We start from the raw sequence: 16,055 nt of genomic DNA, 5'->3' as shown, positions 1-16,055 counted from the left end.
GATTCCAAAGTAACAAAAGAGCAGACCCACCCACCTACCACCACATTTCGTCGGCAGCTTTCCTTCTTGGTATTTTTTGACAGTCTACTTGTGTGTGTGTGTACGGCATGATAAAACAGTGCAAGTTTTTTAATCACCTTGTTTGTGTTGTAAAGGTTTTGCGTTCCAACGTAATTGTGGTAACAAAAAATTATTTCGGACTTCAAATGAAACAAAGTGATGCTGGAAGATGATTGGGGAGTTTTGGCCACGTGACTGTGATTGGCAAATAAAATAAATGGCTGGAAGATTGGATTTCCTGTCCTGTCCTTTCCTGTGTGTACACAAATCCTGGGGGCAAACAAAGGAGATAGTGGGACAAGGGTTCCCCATGCAGTCATCAGAAAAGATCAGGAGATCTGGCCCACAGCAAAAAAACTAGGGGCAGTGCGGCATAACGCCTGAGTGAGTCCTCCGTGTGGTAGACATCTGTGTGTGGATTTTGTATGAATTGACACTGAAGAAAGAGATAATTTGGTGTCATCAGAACACCAAGGTAGAATTTGTGTGGAGTTGGAAATGGGCTGCTGAGAGCTTTGATTTAAAAATGTTGGCTGAAACCTGGTACACTGAAACTCAGTCCATGTAAAACTGAGGTGTTGATAGGAGTTTCTAGATGGGGTTACATTCTCTGTGTGAAGAACTGAGTTCACAGCTGGGAATAATCATATATCTTGTTCTGTTTTTTAATTTTCTGATGGTGACTGGGGCCATTTTCCAACTTCCGATAATACCAGCTGTGACTGTCCCTAGAGCCTGCAGATTTATGCACTGTAATGTATGTTTGGTAACAAACCACTTTAGATTGCTACAGTATACCTCAGCTTTTTTAACCAGGGAGCTTCTTGATGGACCTGGAAGGGTTCCCTGAATGGGTGGGAGTTAATTAATTTTAAAATATTTTTTAAAAATTTGTCAAACACTGATTGGGTGATATGACCGTATATGGTCATGTCAACCCACCCTCCTCTCAAAAATGGCCAATGATGGGCTTGGAGGGGGTGGGAAGGGGAAGTGCCCCAGGTTGGACGTGTTCACAGTTGTGCTTCCATACCATATTCTGCATGATTGTGCCACTTCTGGGGTTTCTCGAAGCTTGAATATTTCAGGGGGCCCTGAATGGTAAAGAAGTTGAGAAAGGCTGGTATATCTTGTTTCGGACTGTGTCTGTAACAAAATCCATAGATCTGATGGAAAATGTCCATTTATCAGTTAATAGTCCCCTCCTTTCAGCCTGCCAAAAATTCCATCGTGTACCCATTAAAGGTGATTTCATGGGCATACAACAAAATTTCTTGGCAGCCTTAAAGGAACTATTAACTGATAAATGGACATTTTCCATCAGATCCATTGATTTTGTCACCTTAAAAATGAATTCTCATAATTTATTATATTTTACTGGCTGCTTTATGTATGTTATATTTTATAATTATATGTGTGTCAAAATTAGACCTTTGAGGAAGACCCAGTCAGGGTCAAAACGTGTCAGGTTTAAGACCTAAGATTGTATAGTGCACATGATCATTTTTGCAAAACAGCCTACGGGCTTTGTGTGTATTTTTACCTTAACTTAAAAAAAACATTGCACACAAAAATGTTCACATATTTTTGTAATACGATGTCTAGCTTACACAGACATTCAACCTTTTAGGTCTAAACTATTTCCAGTTAGGTTTTTTTGTTTTCTGTCCTCTGTAACGTTTCTCCCCTCCTTTGTTTGATGTTTTTAGTACACCTGAGTGCTCATTCTTCATACTGAAAAATAACTCCTCTTTTTGACTCATTCAATCTCATTATAAGATTCCAATCTCATTATAAGATATTCCACCCCCACCATCATCCTTTGGCTGGTATGAGGCTCTGTTCACTCCTGATGGCCACCCTCTCTTCTGCATTGAAGCCCTGCAAGTCCTCAGAAGGTCTTCAGAAAGTGCTGCCACTTACTTCCTTTTCCTCTATTCGTTGCAGAACAGGGTCAACCCACTATTATCTGTTTCCGGGGCCCTCTTTAAATAGAGAGTAGGAAGTCCTGTCTCCTGCTCCAGTGACTCCAGAGTTTCACAGGACGCTGGCAAAAAATCCATTTTATTCTGGCATACATTCCTGGCCCTTGCTTAGACAGCTCATTGCAACACTAGCAGCCTGCTGGCTTACCCTGTCCCAGGCTATCTGCAAGCTAATGGCCATCCTGCCTTCCAAGGCACAGTCCTGCTTCCCTCAGGCCAGCTCTTGCCAAGGCTGCCTGCCCTGGAGGCATCTGGTGGGTGTCATCTGAAGGGAGTCATGTTCTGAGTTCTAGCCAGAGTGGTGGCAGTTCTGGATTTGTCAGGCAATTGGATGAGCTTGGGTTGGGTGTTACCTCCAGACAGATCGGAAATGGCACAACCGTAACAAATTACACTGTTGTATCCAGCGCAACTTCTCATATCTACTTATGACTTGTAGTTAATTCATGAGAGGCCTTCCTTTGGCTGTTGAAGTTGGGTTGTTATGATTCAGAGCTTATGCTGTGAAGACAAATGCTCTTGATTTTGAGTAAGCTTATCAAGTAATAGCCCTTTTGTCTGAATAATTACTTCCTCAGCTTGGTTGTGTGAGTTGAGTGAATAAAAATCAGGTGTTTTATATCTTGATCTAATTTTTTTTTGCAATAAATTAGTTTCAGTATGGGCTATTTTCAAATAAATTTTGGTTGATTTATAAAGGGACACAAGCAATGCAAACCAGGGGTAGTCAAACTGCGGCCCTCCAGATGTCCGTGCACTACAATTCCCAGGAGCCCCTGCCAGCATTCGCTGGCAGGGGCTCCTGGGAATTGTAGTCCACGGACATCTGGAGGGCCGCAGTTTGACTACCCCTGATCCAAACTCTAGTCAACTCCCTGTTATTCCTCACTGGATCCCACTGTACTTAGCTTCTCTAGCCAACTCTGTATCAGGCTGCTCATAAAATATTGCTTCAAGGGGGCTCTGTCTTTGTATGCTCTGTGGGTTAGCCCCAAAAGTGATATGTTTGACCATATTTTTCAGTTATAATATTAAATATTCTCAATATAGTTCCTTCTAGATCTTTATCTGCTGGGTCCTCTAGACCAGTGGTCCCCAACCTTCTTCATGCTGCAGACCAGTGGCGGCGGGGAGGGCGATTGCCTGGCCACGCATGCCATGCATGTGCGGCTGGGGCCCGCATGCATGGCACTCCCACGCATGTGCATTTGCGCCCGGTGCGGCCCTGCGGAGAGAAGGAGCCGTGGCCCAGTGCCCTAGTGAGTTCTTGGCTTGCTCCATGTGGGATGCATACTCTGACTGGGGAGTCTCTAGATCTCTTGAGGCAGCAGTCCCCAACCCCCGGTTCGGAGACAAGTACCGGGCTGCGGCTCCTCCTCCTCCCCGGATGCTGCATCAGGGGCTGCCCTGACACTCTGCCGCTGGCTCACCTTTGGTGCTCTCCGGTGGTCGCCATGGCTGGTGCTTCCCCTCGGTGTGGCACTGCTCAGCCGGCAACAGCCCCAGAAGGCGGTGGGAAGTCAGGGGTGCCGGCGGGAAAGCAAGTGGAGCAGGGGCTCAGGCGGCGGTGTCCCTCGTCAAAAGACTACCCCCCCGCAGGCCTCAGTAAAATTGTCAAGCGTTGACCGGTCCCCGGTGATAAAAAGGTTGGGGACCACTGTCTTGAGGGATCTTTTTATGGGCCTTTCTGTTTACCATCTCTCTTCCCCTCATTTCACTCTCCATCCCCCTCTCTCTCCTTGAATATTTTTATTGTCAAATATAATATAACTTTTTAATGTCAAATATAATATGAATGTACAACCAGGCCCTATATACATAGGGAACTTGTCATGATAGCATCTTGCATTAAGCCAGCTTGCCAAAAGGTCTTATTTGGTAACATTTCTTTTAAGGTAAATTTGTGGTTTCCTTTTGTAGATACAGAAATACTACACTAAGACTCATCTTTGCCAAAATAAGAGGTTGCAGAAAAATCTGCTTTTTCACTATGGTGCGACACACTATTCCAGCCATATTTTCTTCCACAAAATTATTGAAGTTGCTGCAGACTTGACTTCTTTTGCAGAGAGAACATCTGAGCTAAAGAATGACTAGTGTGCAGGGTGATCAAATATTGGGTGAATGTGGGGCTGAGGAGGAAGAAAAGGGGGATGGGCAGTTGGAGCAGGAGGGGGAATTGCAGCAGTCCCATGCCTCATGCATTTCCTGTTTCAAATGCAATAGACCGAGCATTGAATCAGTAAGAAGTGAACTTTGTGTTGTTGTTTAAAAAAAACTTTTCACTTGTTTAGAAACAAGGGATGAGTTTTTCAAAAACAACAAAAAATGATGAAAGCTGTAGAATCTAATATAAAATATCTAAGATATACTGTAGATTGTCACCAATAAGCTTCCCATTTCCTGTATATTTTTTGGTTGACAATTTTTTATTAAGCATGGTTTTTGTTGAAGCCATCTGGCATGTCTAATTATTATTGAATCTGTTTTATTTTTTTAGCGCTCTCATAGATTTTTATAAGCATGTACCTTTGTGAAAATTAGATGTATATTTTCCTCCCTTCAATGACCCATCTTTCTCTGGTGGAGTCTGAATCTTTTGCATTAGACTCTCGTTTTGTTTTCTGCTTCAACCCTGTTTACCATTTTTTTAAATGCTTCTGTGATTCTAGGGGGCACATTTTTTTAAAGTAACACTTTAGGGGGGGTCACAGGTTATATTCATTTATTTGTATGTCTGTTCACAGCCCAGTCCCTTTTGGATACCAATTAGTGAGCTGTTTACGTGTCTGGTGAAGATGACCTTTGTCTCTTCATAACTCAGATGGAGCTGGTCTGGGTGAATTTCCAGAATGAACTTTGAAAATGCCAAAGTGGCACATCATTAGTATGGTGCCCTCTGCATTGCTGGAGAACTGAAGGATTGTCTGTTGATTAGATGGCAAAATTATGCCTGCCTGTTTGTGCGCTTGGCAAAGAAAAGCTGCTGCTCTGTCTGCGTTGCCCAGTCTTCAACCAACGTGGGGGTGGGGAGAGGGGAGGGGAAACGGGCAAGGTGATGGCTGCCTCCATCTGACCTTTCTCCTCCCTCACAGAGCACTCACTGTGTAAGAGGAAAGGCACTGTAAAGCTAACACATGGCAATGTTGTCTGTGAAATGTCCCTTTTGGTTCTTAATTTTTAATAGGGAAAACTACCAATGCTAGAGCAGTTGCCAGAAGATGGTGTGACACAAAACACTTTCTTGAGGAAGGTGTAGCAGTGAAATGTTTGAATTGTTTCCACTTCAAGATAAATGTGATACTGGTTCTTAACAGTGGTCTTTCTTTTTGTGTGGGAACAATTCCTGAGGTGTTAGATGAGAGCTAGAGCAGACAGAAAGTGTGTAATTAAAATGTTCTAATGACATCCCCCCTCTGCCAATCACGGAAGGGTCCTTCCATGACCCACACTCCTGTTTTAACGTTAAGGCTAGAGTCAGGCTTCTTTTGTTGTGACAAATTCATTCTTTTCAAATATCTGTTGCGCTGTTAGTAAGACTCTTTCTGCTTTCAGTGTGGTTCAGTAGTTGTAATGGGTCCCTGAAAATAATTGAGACTTTGTAGGAGTCTTATGCACACCTAGTTTGCAATTCCCACTAGTTCACGTGCTGTTCTCTTGGTGGCTGAACTTACAAGTTATTTACTCTTTAAATCATACTATTGAAAACTGTGTATGTTATACTATGGTCCTTTCCTTAACCAAATAATTAAGAAACACTTTTACAAAGGAACAACTTGATGGAATTCTCAGGAGCACTAAGTCCTTGTATTGTCTTCTGGTTGCCTTTTGTCTGACCTACATGCTCAGGGCAGGTAATATTGAAGTGAAGTATTTTGAGTGGTTTGTAAAGTGAAGTGCAAGTATAATCCTCCCCCCTAATTTTTTTAGTACATATTCTGCTGTTCTCATGCTGTTGGGTAGGACACTTAAAGCATTTCAGTTTCTTCAAGAACCTGTAAAGGGTATAACCATTCCTTTGTATGGTGTTATCAAGGGGCAATCAAGGCCAATAGACCAGTCATGTCCAGTCATGTCCAGGTCCAATAGACCAGTCATGTCCAAGTAATATAGGATGTAAATTAAGTAAAGACCTGCTAACTTTTACGCTACACAGCTGTACTCAGGTTTGTATAGCATCATCAAACAACTTAAAAATGAGATAAAAACGATGCATTGTGAGATGGAAGCTTTAGCATAAGACTTTGTCCAGATTGATTAAAGTAAGCAAATGCCATGGCAAAACTTCGTGGGAGTCCTCGCTGCGATTTTCAGTCTATCTTGTACAGTAGCGATCCCCAACCTGTGGGCCGTGGACCACATGTGGTCCGTCGACTAATTGGAGGTGGGCCACGAAGAACGCTTTCCCCCCCCACCCCCTGGCCCTTTACAACACACTTCGGGTGTCATTGTCTCCCATCACTCCTAGATGGGACTATGTCGTTGCAGAGAAATAAACTCAGGGTTCCCATTGATTTGCCATTGTCATGAGTTAAAATGTCCATGAAAATAAAATGTTCCTTATGTTCATTGTTGTGGTGTGTCTGTATCTTATTTTGAAGGGATGTTTAAACATTACCATAGCGATCAGAGAGCGTTAGGGCAGTGGTTGAGAGTAGAGGAGTAAACTACACCCCCCACACACCGGGCCTCAGTAAAATTGTCAAGTGTTGAGTGGTCCCCGGTGATAAAAAGGTTGGGGACCACTGTTGTACAGTATTTCCCACCACTTTCCTCCCATACAATATATTGAAGGGCTGGCTAATGCAATATGGATGCTATGTGAAACTACTTCACATTACCTTGTAAGCCATTGTTTGTCTGGTACATCCCGCATTCTTATCCATATTGCTGCAAGCTTCCCGAACAAGAGGTGTGTTGAGAGAGGCTGTTCATGCATGGTGAACTGCTACTCTTCATGGTAGCCATGAGAAGGTAAGCCAGCCCAAGGAATGGCTGTGTATCACTCAAAAAGCAATTCAGGAAACAGGATGGTTCCTACCAAACAGCTCCTTCATGATTCTTTTCATGTTATTTTGTTGGTCATAAAGTACCATCATTATAGATTGCTAAGCCCAGGGGATTGGCTGAAATGGCTAAGTTTACAGAATATGTCTGATTTAGAGATCGTCCAAGGTACACAATGTTTACAGAAACAATGGTTTCCTTTTCTTGTATCTGGTATCATCAATATATAACTTGCATAACTTGTGACTGTTACATCCCTTCTGCTTTATTAAAAAAATTAAAACCCTGCATATGCCAAGAGTGGTCGGTACTCTCTTGTGCTCCGTGCTTAAACTAAGGAAAAGTGTTATGGATGCAGAGAACAGCAGCCAAAGCACATGTGAAGAAGCTGCTGTAGCATGTGATTTTTAAGCAATAAAATAACTTTCTCCCCCCTAAAAAAAAATTACCTTGTCCTCCCCCCAATTGCTTTACTATATCACAATGAGAGATGCTACATAAGCTTGTTAATAATATCCCAGTAGAACCTGGAGGCACATTTGCTGCTTTTGGTTACTATTCTAACAGTGCCTGCTCATGCAGAAGAAAATGGAGTTAGGTGATGGTTAGACCAGCACATTGTGCAGACCTGCCATGCTGTTAGATTTAATGACTGGTTGGTTTTGCTTCTCCCTGTTTCCAAGCCATTTAACTCAGTGGTCCCCAACCTTTATTAGGCTGGGGACCGGCAGGGCATCGGGTCGCGCCCGCAGGGACCGCGCCCGCGCGGGCCACGCCCATGCTTCGGGCCGCGCCCGCGAGCCGCGCCCGGCCGCGCCCGCGGATCGGGCCGCACCCGCGAGCCGCGCCCGGCCGCGCCCGCGGATCGGGCCGCGCCCGCGAGCCGCGCCCGGCCGCGCCCGCGGGCCGCACCCACGAGCCGCGCCCGGCCGCGCCCGCGGGCCCCACCCACGGATCGGGCCGCACCGGCGGGCCGCGCCCGCGGATCGGGCCGAGCGGGCGCGGCCTGCACGGGCGCGGCCCGGCCCTGATTCCCTCTTCCCGCCCTCCCGCAGTAAGTAGCTTCCCGGGCCGCAAGCTTGCGGCCTGGGAAGTTTTTTACTGCGGGGGGGGGGCGGGGAGAGGGAGCTGCGGCCCGGCGCCATGGCCTTTGCGGCCCGGCGCCGGGCCGCGGCCCGCAGGTTGGGGACCACTGATTTAACTGGATTATATGATCAAATAGTTCCCAAATACAATGGCTGTTTTAGCAGGTGACTTCAGTGCCTGAATTGATAGTGATAATGAAGCCTTGCTAGCTACTTGGTACAAACATACAACAATTCAATCCAGGATGAAAAAAGAAAAGTACAAGGGCTGGAGCCTTTTTATGAGCCTTTTTATTACATCAGTTAGCAACAATGGTTTATCAAGTTTTTGGGAAGTTGTTTCTATGGCCATGAATCTGGTTCCAGATGGATGACATATCTTAAAGAACTGTTTTGCTCTTGTTCTTCCAATAATATTCAGGTAGAGGACAGAATGCAAGATGACCCCCCCCTCCAATTGGGTTCCTGTTCTGTAGAAAGATATATGCAGTAAGGTTGGTCAGATAAGAATCGGCAAGGCCCCTAGCTCAGATAAAGTCCTGATTGAGCTTCTCAGACTAGAGAACCGCCCCCCTCCCAGTTTGGAAGTATTCTATCATTGTCCCAGTTTTTAAAAAGGGCAGTAGGCTTGATCCGGCCAACTATCGCCAATTGGCCTCTTATCATCTGTTGGGAAATTATATTCTTCCCTCTTGCATCAAAGATTAGTGGAATGGATCAAGACCAATAAAATCCCGGGATGAGAACAAATCAGCTTTAAGAAAGGCTTTTCTGCTGTTGATCACTGTTTAAGTCTCTTTCATCTAGCAGAAAAATATATAGATTGTCCTGGTGGGAAGCTTTACATGGCCTTTATGGATCTTAAGGGAACTTTCAATTCAGTCAGCCAAAGCAAACTTTGGGAGAAACTGATGGGAGAAATGGGAGAAACTGATGGTCCTATCAAGTGATAAAAGACTATTATGCTAAAATAATACCCCAGTTTATATATGAGGTCGCTATGTGGGTTTTGCAAAATCTTTTGACCAACCTCAATGTCAGTTTATATGTAGGATAATGGTAGTCCCTTGTTGCATCTCAGATGTATCTCCCAGAGCTGAATTTAGCTAAAAGCCATTGGAACTTGAGCATGGCTCAGTGCTTTCAAGCTAAAACAAAGGATTATTTTTGCTTTGGAAGCGGAAAGTCTGCAGTTCTTTCTTAAACAAGATGCTTAACATTCTCAATGGGTGAGGACAGTGGGTACTAGATTAATGCATCTGGGGCTTATAGCTGAAAACATCTTCTTGCTAAGTGAAAGGCCCTTTCACTTGTCCAGTCACTTAGGTTACTACAGTATAGTCATCTGCTCTGCTCTACTCATTTCTTTGTTATCTTACCTCCTCAAACTCTGCCATTATACAAGACACCTAATGGGCCCCCACTTTCGTAGGGCATTTGCTTTAATTCACCTTAATGCCATCCCATCCGAAGTATTACAGGGGAAATTTTATTGCATTCCATATTTAGATCAGGTATGTTTACCGCTGGAACTACTTATATTCATTCATTCATTCATTCATTCATTCATTCATTCATTCATTCATTCATTCATTCATTCATTCATTCATTCATTCATTCACCTCCCCGAACTCTCAGGGCGGTTCACATAGAATTGATAACTATACAAGAAGCCACTTAATTAACTAAGGGGATAATATTGCCTATCTGAGGCTAGAAAGTTACCTGCTAAACCAAAAAAGGAACAAAACCCAACCTTAACAGGTAGGAACTCAAAAGTTGAGCTGGACAATAAAAATAATGTAAAACTTGTTAATTATTTATTATAGTGCACATTTAAAAACAGAACAAAAACTTTCTATAATGTGTATTCCTATGTTATGTCCCTATGTTACACTCTGAGTACAGAACTTAATGATAGCAAAGAGTGGTGACTTTAGGGGACATAACATAGGAATTGGTTTCCGAAAAGGATAAAATTTACAAATATTGGTTGGAGCTATTATTTACAGATCCCACTCAACCATTCAGCTACACATTATAGAGAGTTTGAGACTCCTTCGGGTAGGGAAAAGCGGCATATAAGAACCAACTCTTTTTCTTCTACTTGATTGCCATATGTTAAATAATATATTATTCAATTAGTCATGGCTCAAGATCATCTGATCATATGAGTTCTGGAAAGGAAAGGATTGCAAGATGGCACAATTATTTTGGTGTCCAAGTCTGCTTGTAACTCTGCTGGTTGGAAAATCACTTTGTTAGTTACATGTCTACTGAATCACTCCTTGCCTCCTTAATATCAAACTTCCAGACTGCTGGAAAAGCAGTCAGATTCAAAGATTTGAAGATACTGAAGACAGTTTTAAAATATGGATTAATTATACATATATCCAAAATTTTTGATGAGTTAATATCAGATTGTGCATCCCTTTGTCTTAAGCATCAAAAGGTAATGGTTTTAGGGTTTACATGATGGCTTTTATGGATTGGTTGTCACTTGAGCTTTATTTTTTTGTTCCTAATTAATCGTTGTTGGGTGTTATGTTTTTTTAACTGCCATCAACTTCATTTTCTATGTCTATGTCAAACACTGAGACAAAAGAAGAGCTGCATCTTATTCATTTACAAAAAAGCCAGACATTCAGCAGAAATAGGTTTCTCCCCCCTTTATCCACACCCAACAATATAGCTGAGATATTGCTCATCTGGCAGCTAGAGGCCAATTGCCTAGAGACTCTCAGTTGATTTTTCCCCCTTCCTTGTTTTCTAGGGCTGATTGTTTGGCTTTCAAGAATCAATCCTCTTCAAGAGATCCGCAGCCTCTGCTGCATTATGTAAAAGGCTTAGAAGTAGGAGCTACAAGGGGAGGGGCTGTTGGTCTTTTGCAGCAAGAGATAAATGTCAGAAGGAAACAATTATTTTCTCTTGATGTGCAAGGTGATACATCATGTAAGATAGAGGAAGGCTATCAGCCTGATTTGCTAAAGAGGGCATATTAATATGACAGATAATACTGAATACTACAAGTCTCTGATAAATATCAGCTTGGGAAATGCACAGATTTATCTCAATATGTCCCATAAAAAGCTGCAATTGGGTTTACACAGTCTATATACTCCCAACAGTTGCCAGATCAGGATTTGTCAGAGGAAGTGTGGTAGAAAGAGGCTAGCATGCAGAAGAAATTCAAGTTATTACCAGTTTATCCTTTCTTCCTGGCAATCAAAAGTGACTTATTATAAGCCAAGAATAGATCTTTGGGTCATTGCGGTATACCTATTTAATTTGAAGCAAGGTTTTAGTGGGATCTTAAAGAACTCATCACATTAGTTTCATTATAGGATTTTCATTATAGCTTCAGATAGCTATGAGAATGGAAAATTGTAATAGGAAATATTATGGGGGAGGTGGGGTGGCAGCCAAGCCAAGGCATCATCATCATCATGATACCTCTTAAAGCAGTGGCTGCTGGGAGCAAGCACAGGATTTATGTGACATCAGCATCTCGGAAAACACCACCCCTCACACCATCATCCTCCACTTGTAGCCTCTCCCAGGCAAGCAGCACCTGCCTTGGCTGGTGGTGGTTGGACCAGGTTGGGGAAACAGTTAAATACCTCAGCAAACAACTGAGCCTCTGGATCAGCTGCTTGACAGCATTGTTCTTCGCCCACTCTCTTCTGAGACTGTGGAGAGAGCCTTGTCCACAGCCTGGGAAGGGGGGAGCCTGCCAGTCAGTTGATCCAAAGCATTAGCTGTTTGGCAGGCCCTTTAAATGACCTCCCTGTAAACCTTTCTCAGGCTGCAGAGAGCTCACTCATGGTCTTGGCATTAGATGGAGGTCCCAGAGGGCAGATGGAGTCTTAAAAGGCTGACCGGGGGGGGGGGAGCCTCATTGCCACCACCCTAGGGGGTGGAGTTCTCTGTTTTTGAACTCCTTTCCAGAAGACATATCAGTTTTCTTGGAAGGGATGGTTCTTTTGGAAGGGTGAACTTTGTTTTGTTATACCCTTCTGAGGTCCTTACCCTTCCCTGGCTCCACCCTCAAATCTCCAGGAATTTCCCAAGCCAAAATTAGTAACTGTATTCCCAGACAAGGCCATCATGTGCCTGTCACTCTTCAAGAGGTCCTCGATGTCCTTTTCACCATTTGAACCATCTCAGCTGTCTTATGAGAACAAATCACATGCCTTGCCCTGTTCTGTGGATAAGGAAGCCTCTTCTAGAGAAGCGGGTTCAGATCCTTTGTTCTGAAGCTGGCCGAGTGGCATTGGGCCAGTTGTTCTCTCTTTCTTTAAAGGGGGGGGGGAGTTCATGAGGGGAGTTAGAACCATGTATCCTGTTCTAAGATTCTTGGAGGAAGGGTGTGGTAGAACTGTGATACATATTAAGGAAAGGATTTATTTATTTGCTTTCATGTATATCATATGTATCCACTTTTCTCCCGAGCATCACCAGTTTTCTAGTACGACTATAGAACTTGTTGCGGTCAGTTAATTTCTTATCTTGCAAATTATTTCACAGCTAGAGGAATATAGCATTTTATTTGGCTGTAGAAGAGTTATCTTTTATACTTAGGATTTGAAGCCTAGATTTTTAGAAGCAGGTAACTGGGCACCTCAAAGTCTCCCTCTAACAGTCCTAAACTGGATCTTCATTACAGTGTTGGGAGACAGAATGAAACTGTGCCTACCTAAAGCTAGAAAAGCCAGGCATCCTGGATTCGAAGACTGTTGGTTTCTAACTTTTAACCCCCAGCTACTATCACTTTGCAGACTTATTACCATTTCTTCTCAGTTAAAGCTGTGAGTCAGTGTGGTGAGTATTGCTATAGTCTCTGCCCTCCCACCTGGCAGCCTCTCATTCACATCTGTCAGTTTGTTTTTCGTCTACCTTAGAGAAAACCTAGGCTAATAACCTTCTTGTTGGGCTTCTATATATAACGATACCATGAATAACCTGCAGCAGAGTATTTTAAGCAGGCGACGTTAGAGTTGCCCACTGAAAGATGTTTATGTCTCTTTTATAACATATGGTAGAAAATTTGGGTAGATGTGGCTTCTTGTAGGAGGGCAGACCTGTTTTCAGAGAACTGACCTGCCTGTGCTAGTCATCTTCCTGATACGCATCTGTAATGGTCCAGCAGGGGTGATTTTTGGACGTGCAGGTTAGCATTAAGGCCATCTTCTCACTGGGTTCTTAGAATTCTCATCTGATAAGCACTTTTTCTAAACTTCAGTGTTTGCAGTACTAGCAGTCATTCTCTTCTGGTTTCCTCTTTATGGTAACTTCAGTATGGTTCATTGACAATGTGGAAATCACCAAACTGAATAACATCTTACTCCTTGATGCTATTTAGCATCCGTTAATCGAATACTGGTATTTGTCAGCAGTTCATATACAGTAGCAATTTGTTAAATATTGAAGCTATTATTACAACCCAAATTGGATGTGAAGGAGAAAAAAAAAGGCAAATGTTAATGAATGGCTTTAAGAACTAGTCTCCACGCTAAACAATCAGTTAAAGACCCCGCCCCAAAACCCTGCAGGAAAAGATTTCTGAATCATCATTGAAAATATTCATCTTTGAAAATATTCTCCAACACAATGGCATCATACAAACACTATTCAGTTGCCTCTTCTGCACCCATAGTCAGGAATTTAATGGATTTTAACAATTCTCTTTAGGAATCCTGTTAACTCATGGTCATGATAGGGGAGGACCACATTGGTCAGCAGAATAACAGAGGACATGAAGTATGTTATCTTGCAGACTCTTCTCAGGCTTGTTTTATAATGCTGTTCCTTTCCCCCTGCTTTTTTCTGCTTCCAGAAATTCGAACTCAGTTGGTGGAACAGTTCAAATGCCTGGAACAGCAGTCTGAATCCCGGTTGCAGCTCCTGCAAGACCTCCAGGAGTTCTTTCGCAGAAAGGCTGAGATTGAATTGGAGTATTCTAGGAACCTGGAAAAACTGGCAGAAAGGTTTTCTTCCAAGATTCGCAGCTCCAGAGAACACCACCAGTTCAAGTAAGCATGCAATTTCCTGATGACTCTGGAGGTTGTAGCGGGGGGGAGAACTGTGGCTCTCCAGATGTCCATGGACTACAATATTGTGCCTCATAATTCTGGTCGGGAGAAGTCTTGTGGTTTGTCCGAACTCATGTGCCATATTTCTTTATGGAAAGAACTCTACCAATAGAAGTTTAGATTTTGAGGCTGGACGTTTTAAAAGAAGCTGCACTTCATGGAAGTAGTCTCCCTGGTTCAGTGTTGCTTTAAACCTTTCCAGGCATCATATGAATGCTAGAGATGTTTGATTTTACAGAGGCCTCAAACTGTAATGTCCCAAAACTATGAAGTAATTTATGCTTTTTTTTTGCTCCCTTTCCCCTCCTTAACTTCTATTTCAGGATTCTTTATTAGGAACTCTGGCTTTCCAGCCTTCATCTTGGCTGTCAGTCTTGGAAAGGCATGATGGATGCTGTTTAGGGTGTGTCATGTTCCGATGCTTGCCTTTGAGGTTCTGAACTCTAAATGAACCACATACAGATGTGTTTGGCACAAGAAAAGAGGTCATTAATATGCAGCTCTCCAACTGATTCCAGTTTTGACAGTGCTGTTTATTCCTTTCTTGTGTTCTCTCTCCCCCCCCCCCCCCATTTTGGACAACAAGTCATTCTTACCATGAAGTACTGAAAATTTTTCCTCTTTTTGCATTGCTGGTATCGTTCGTGTGAAGGGCCACAACTCTCAAGAAGCACTCTTTTTGATAGTTTAAGACAACCTTTTCTGAATTGTATATGCTTTGCTCTGAGCTGCTGGTCTAGTAATGGGTTTAAACCACAAGTACAACGATATAGGCTAGATATCAGGAAAAAAATTTTCACAGTCAGAGTAGTTCAGCAGTGGAATAGGCTGCCTAAGGAGGTGGTGAGCTCCCCCTCACTGGCAGTCTTCAAGCAAAGGTTGGATACACACTTTTCTTGGATGCTTTAGGATGGTTAGGGCTGATCCTGCGTTGAGCAGGGGGTTGGACTAGATGGCCTGTATGGCCCCTTCCAACTCTATGATTCTATGCTTCACCCAAAATATTACCATGACATTGAGGAGTGGATGTCCTGTTTCCATGAACTAGTTTTGCAAGAGTGAGAATAATTCTACCCTGTAGAATTGTAATGGCCACAGATATCCATTTTGGAACGGTGTAATCCCTTTTGGCTCTGGGTTACTGCATTTTCTTGGACGTTTTCTTTAACAGCATGGTATTTAAACTAGGCAGTTTATTTCAAGGCCTGGATGGTGTTAATGGGATTGGTTCATACATACAGAATTAACTGAATAATGAGGGGTCTGTATGGGATGTGTTCGATAGTTTACCAAAAGACGGTTAATTAGAGCAGCTGGAGCTCCCTTTTTCATGCTGCCTTGTAATACCCACAGACGGGGGAGGGATTTGGTGCACTTTCCATCCTATTTGCACCTTGCATAGATGCCAGACTTTCAGCAGGATACAGAAATGAAGCATGGAGACTCTTGGTTCTTTCATACATACTTTTCATTTAGTTTGTCTATGAGGCCCTGGATTTAATTTTTTAGCCATGGTTGAAGTTGTAAAAGAAGCATTTATTCTGTTTGCCTATTGACATAATTTATAGACTGGCTTTTTGGCTGAGTCTCAGGTGGACGATACAATTTAAGAAATGTGCTTTTTAAAAATATGTACAGTTCATGCAATAAAACATTAAAATTCAGATGGGCTGGGGGAGGGAAACAAGCAGAGGGGGACATGTTGGGGTGGCGGTTGGACCCTTGGGGCAGTGTGGTCTATCAGCTGAGGCCTAGTTTGTAATAACATTTCCAGACAGCATTCTGCGGGGAATTTTAAACAATCACCTTGCTCTTTCATTGCAGAC

At 43.0% G+C, this 16,055-nt stretch overlaps 1 protein-coding gene across 2 annotated transcripts in view; it reads left to right on the top strand.

The window, feature by feature from the left end:
* The window catches only part of SRGAP3 (SLIT-ROBO Rho GTPase activating protein 3), a 229,960-nt gene that overhangs the window by 73,707 nt on the left and 140,198 nt on the right, over positions 1–16,055 (top strand). For both annotated transcript variants that reach the window (XM_077325275.1, XM_077325274.1), the window contains exon 2: positions 13,974–14,169. In XM_077325275.1, coding sequence (XP_077181390.1) covers positions 13,974–14,169 — 196 coding nt within the window. The remainder of the gene's footprint in view (positions 1–13,973; positions 14,170–16,055) is intronic.

The sequence above is a fragment of the Paroedura picta genome, chromosome 3, assembly GCF_049243985.1.
Source record: "Paroedura picta isolate Pp20150507F chromosome 3, Ppicta_v3.0, whole genome shotgun sequence".
In the NCBI taxonomy this organism is placed as follows: Eukaryota; Metazoa; Chordata; class Lepidosauria; order Squamata; family Gekkonidae; genus Paroedura; species Paroedura picta.
This window is presented reverse-complemented; position numbering and strand designations above follow the sequence as displayed.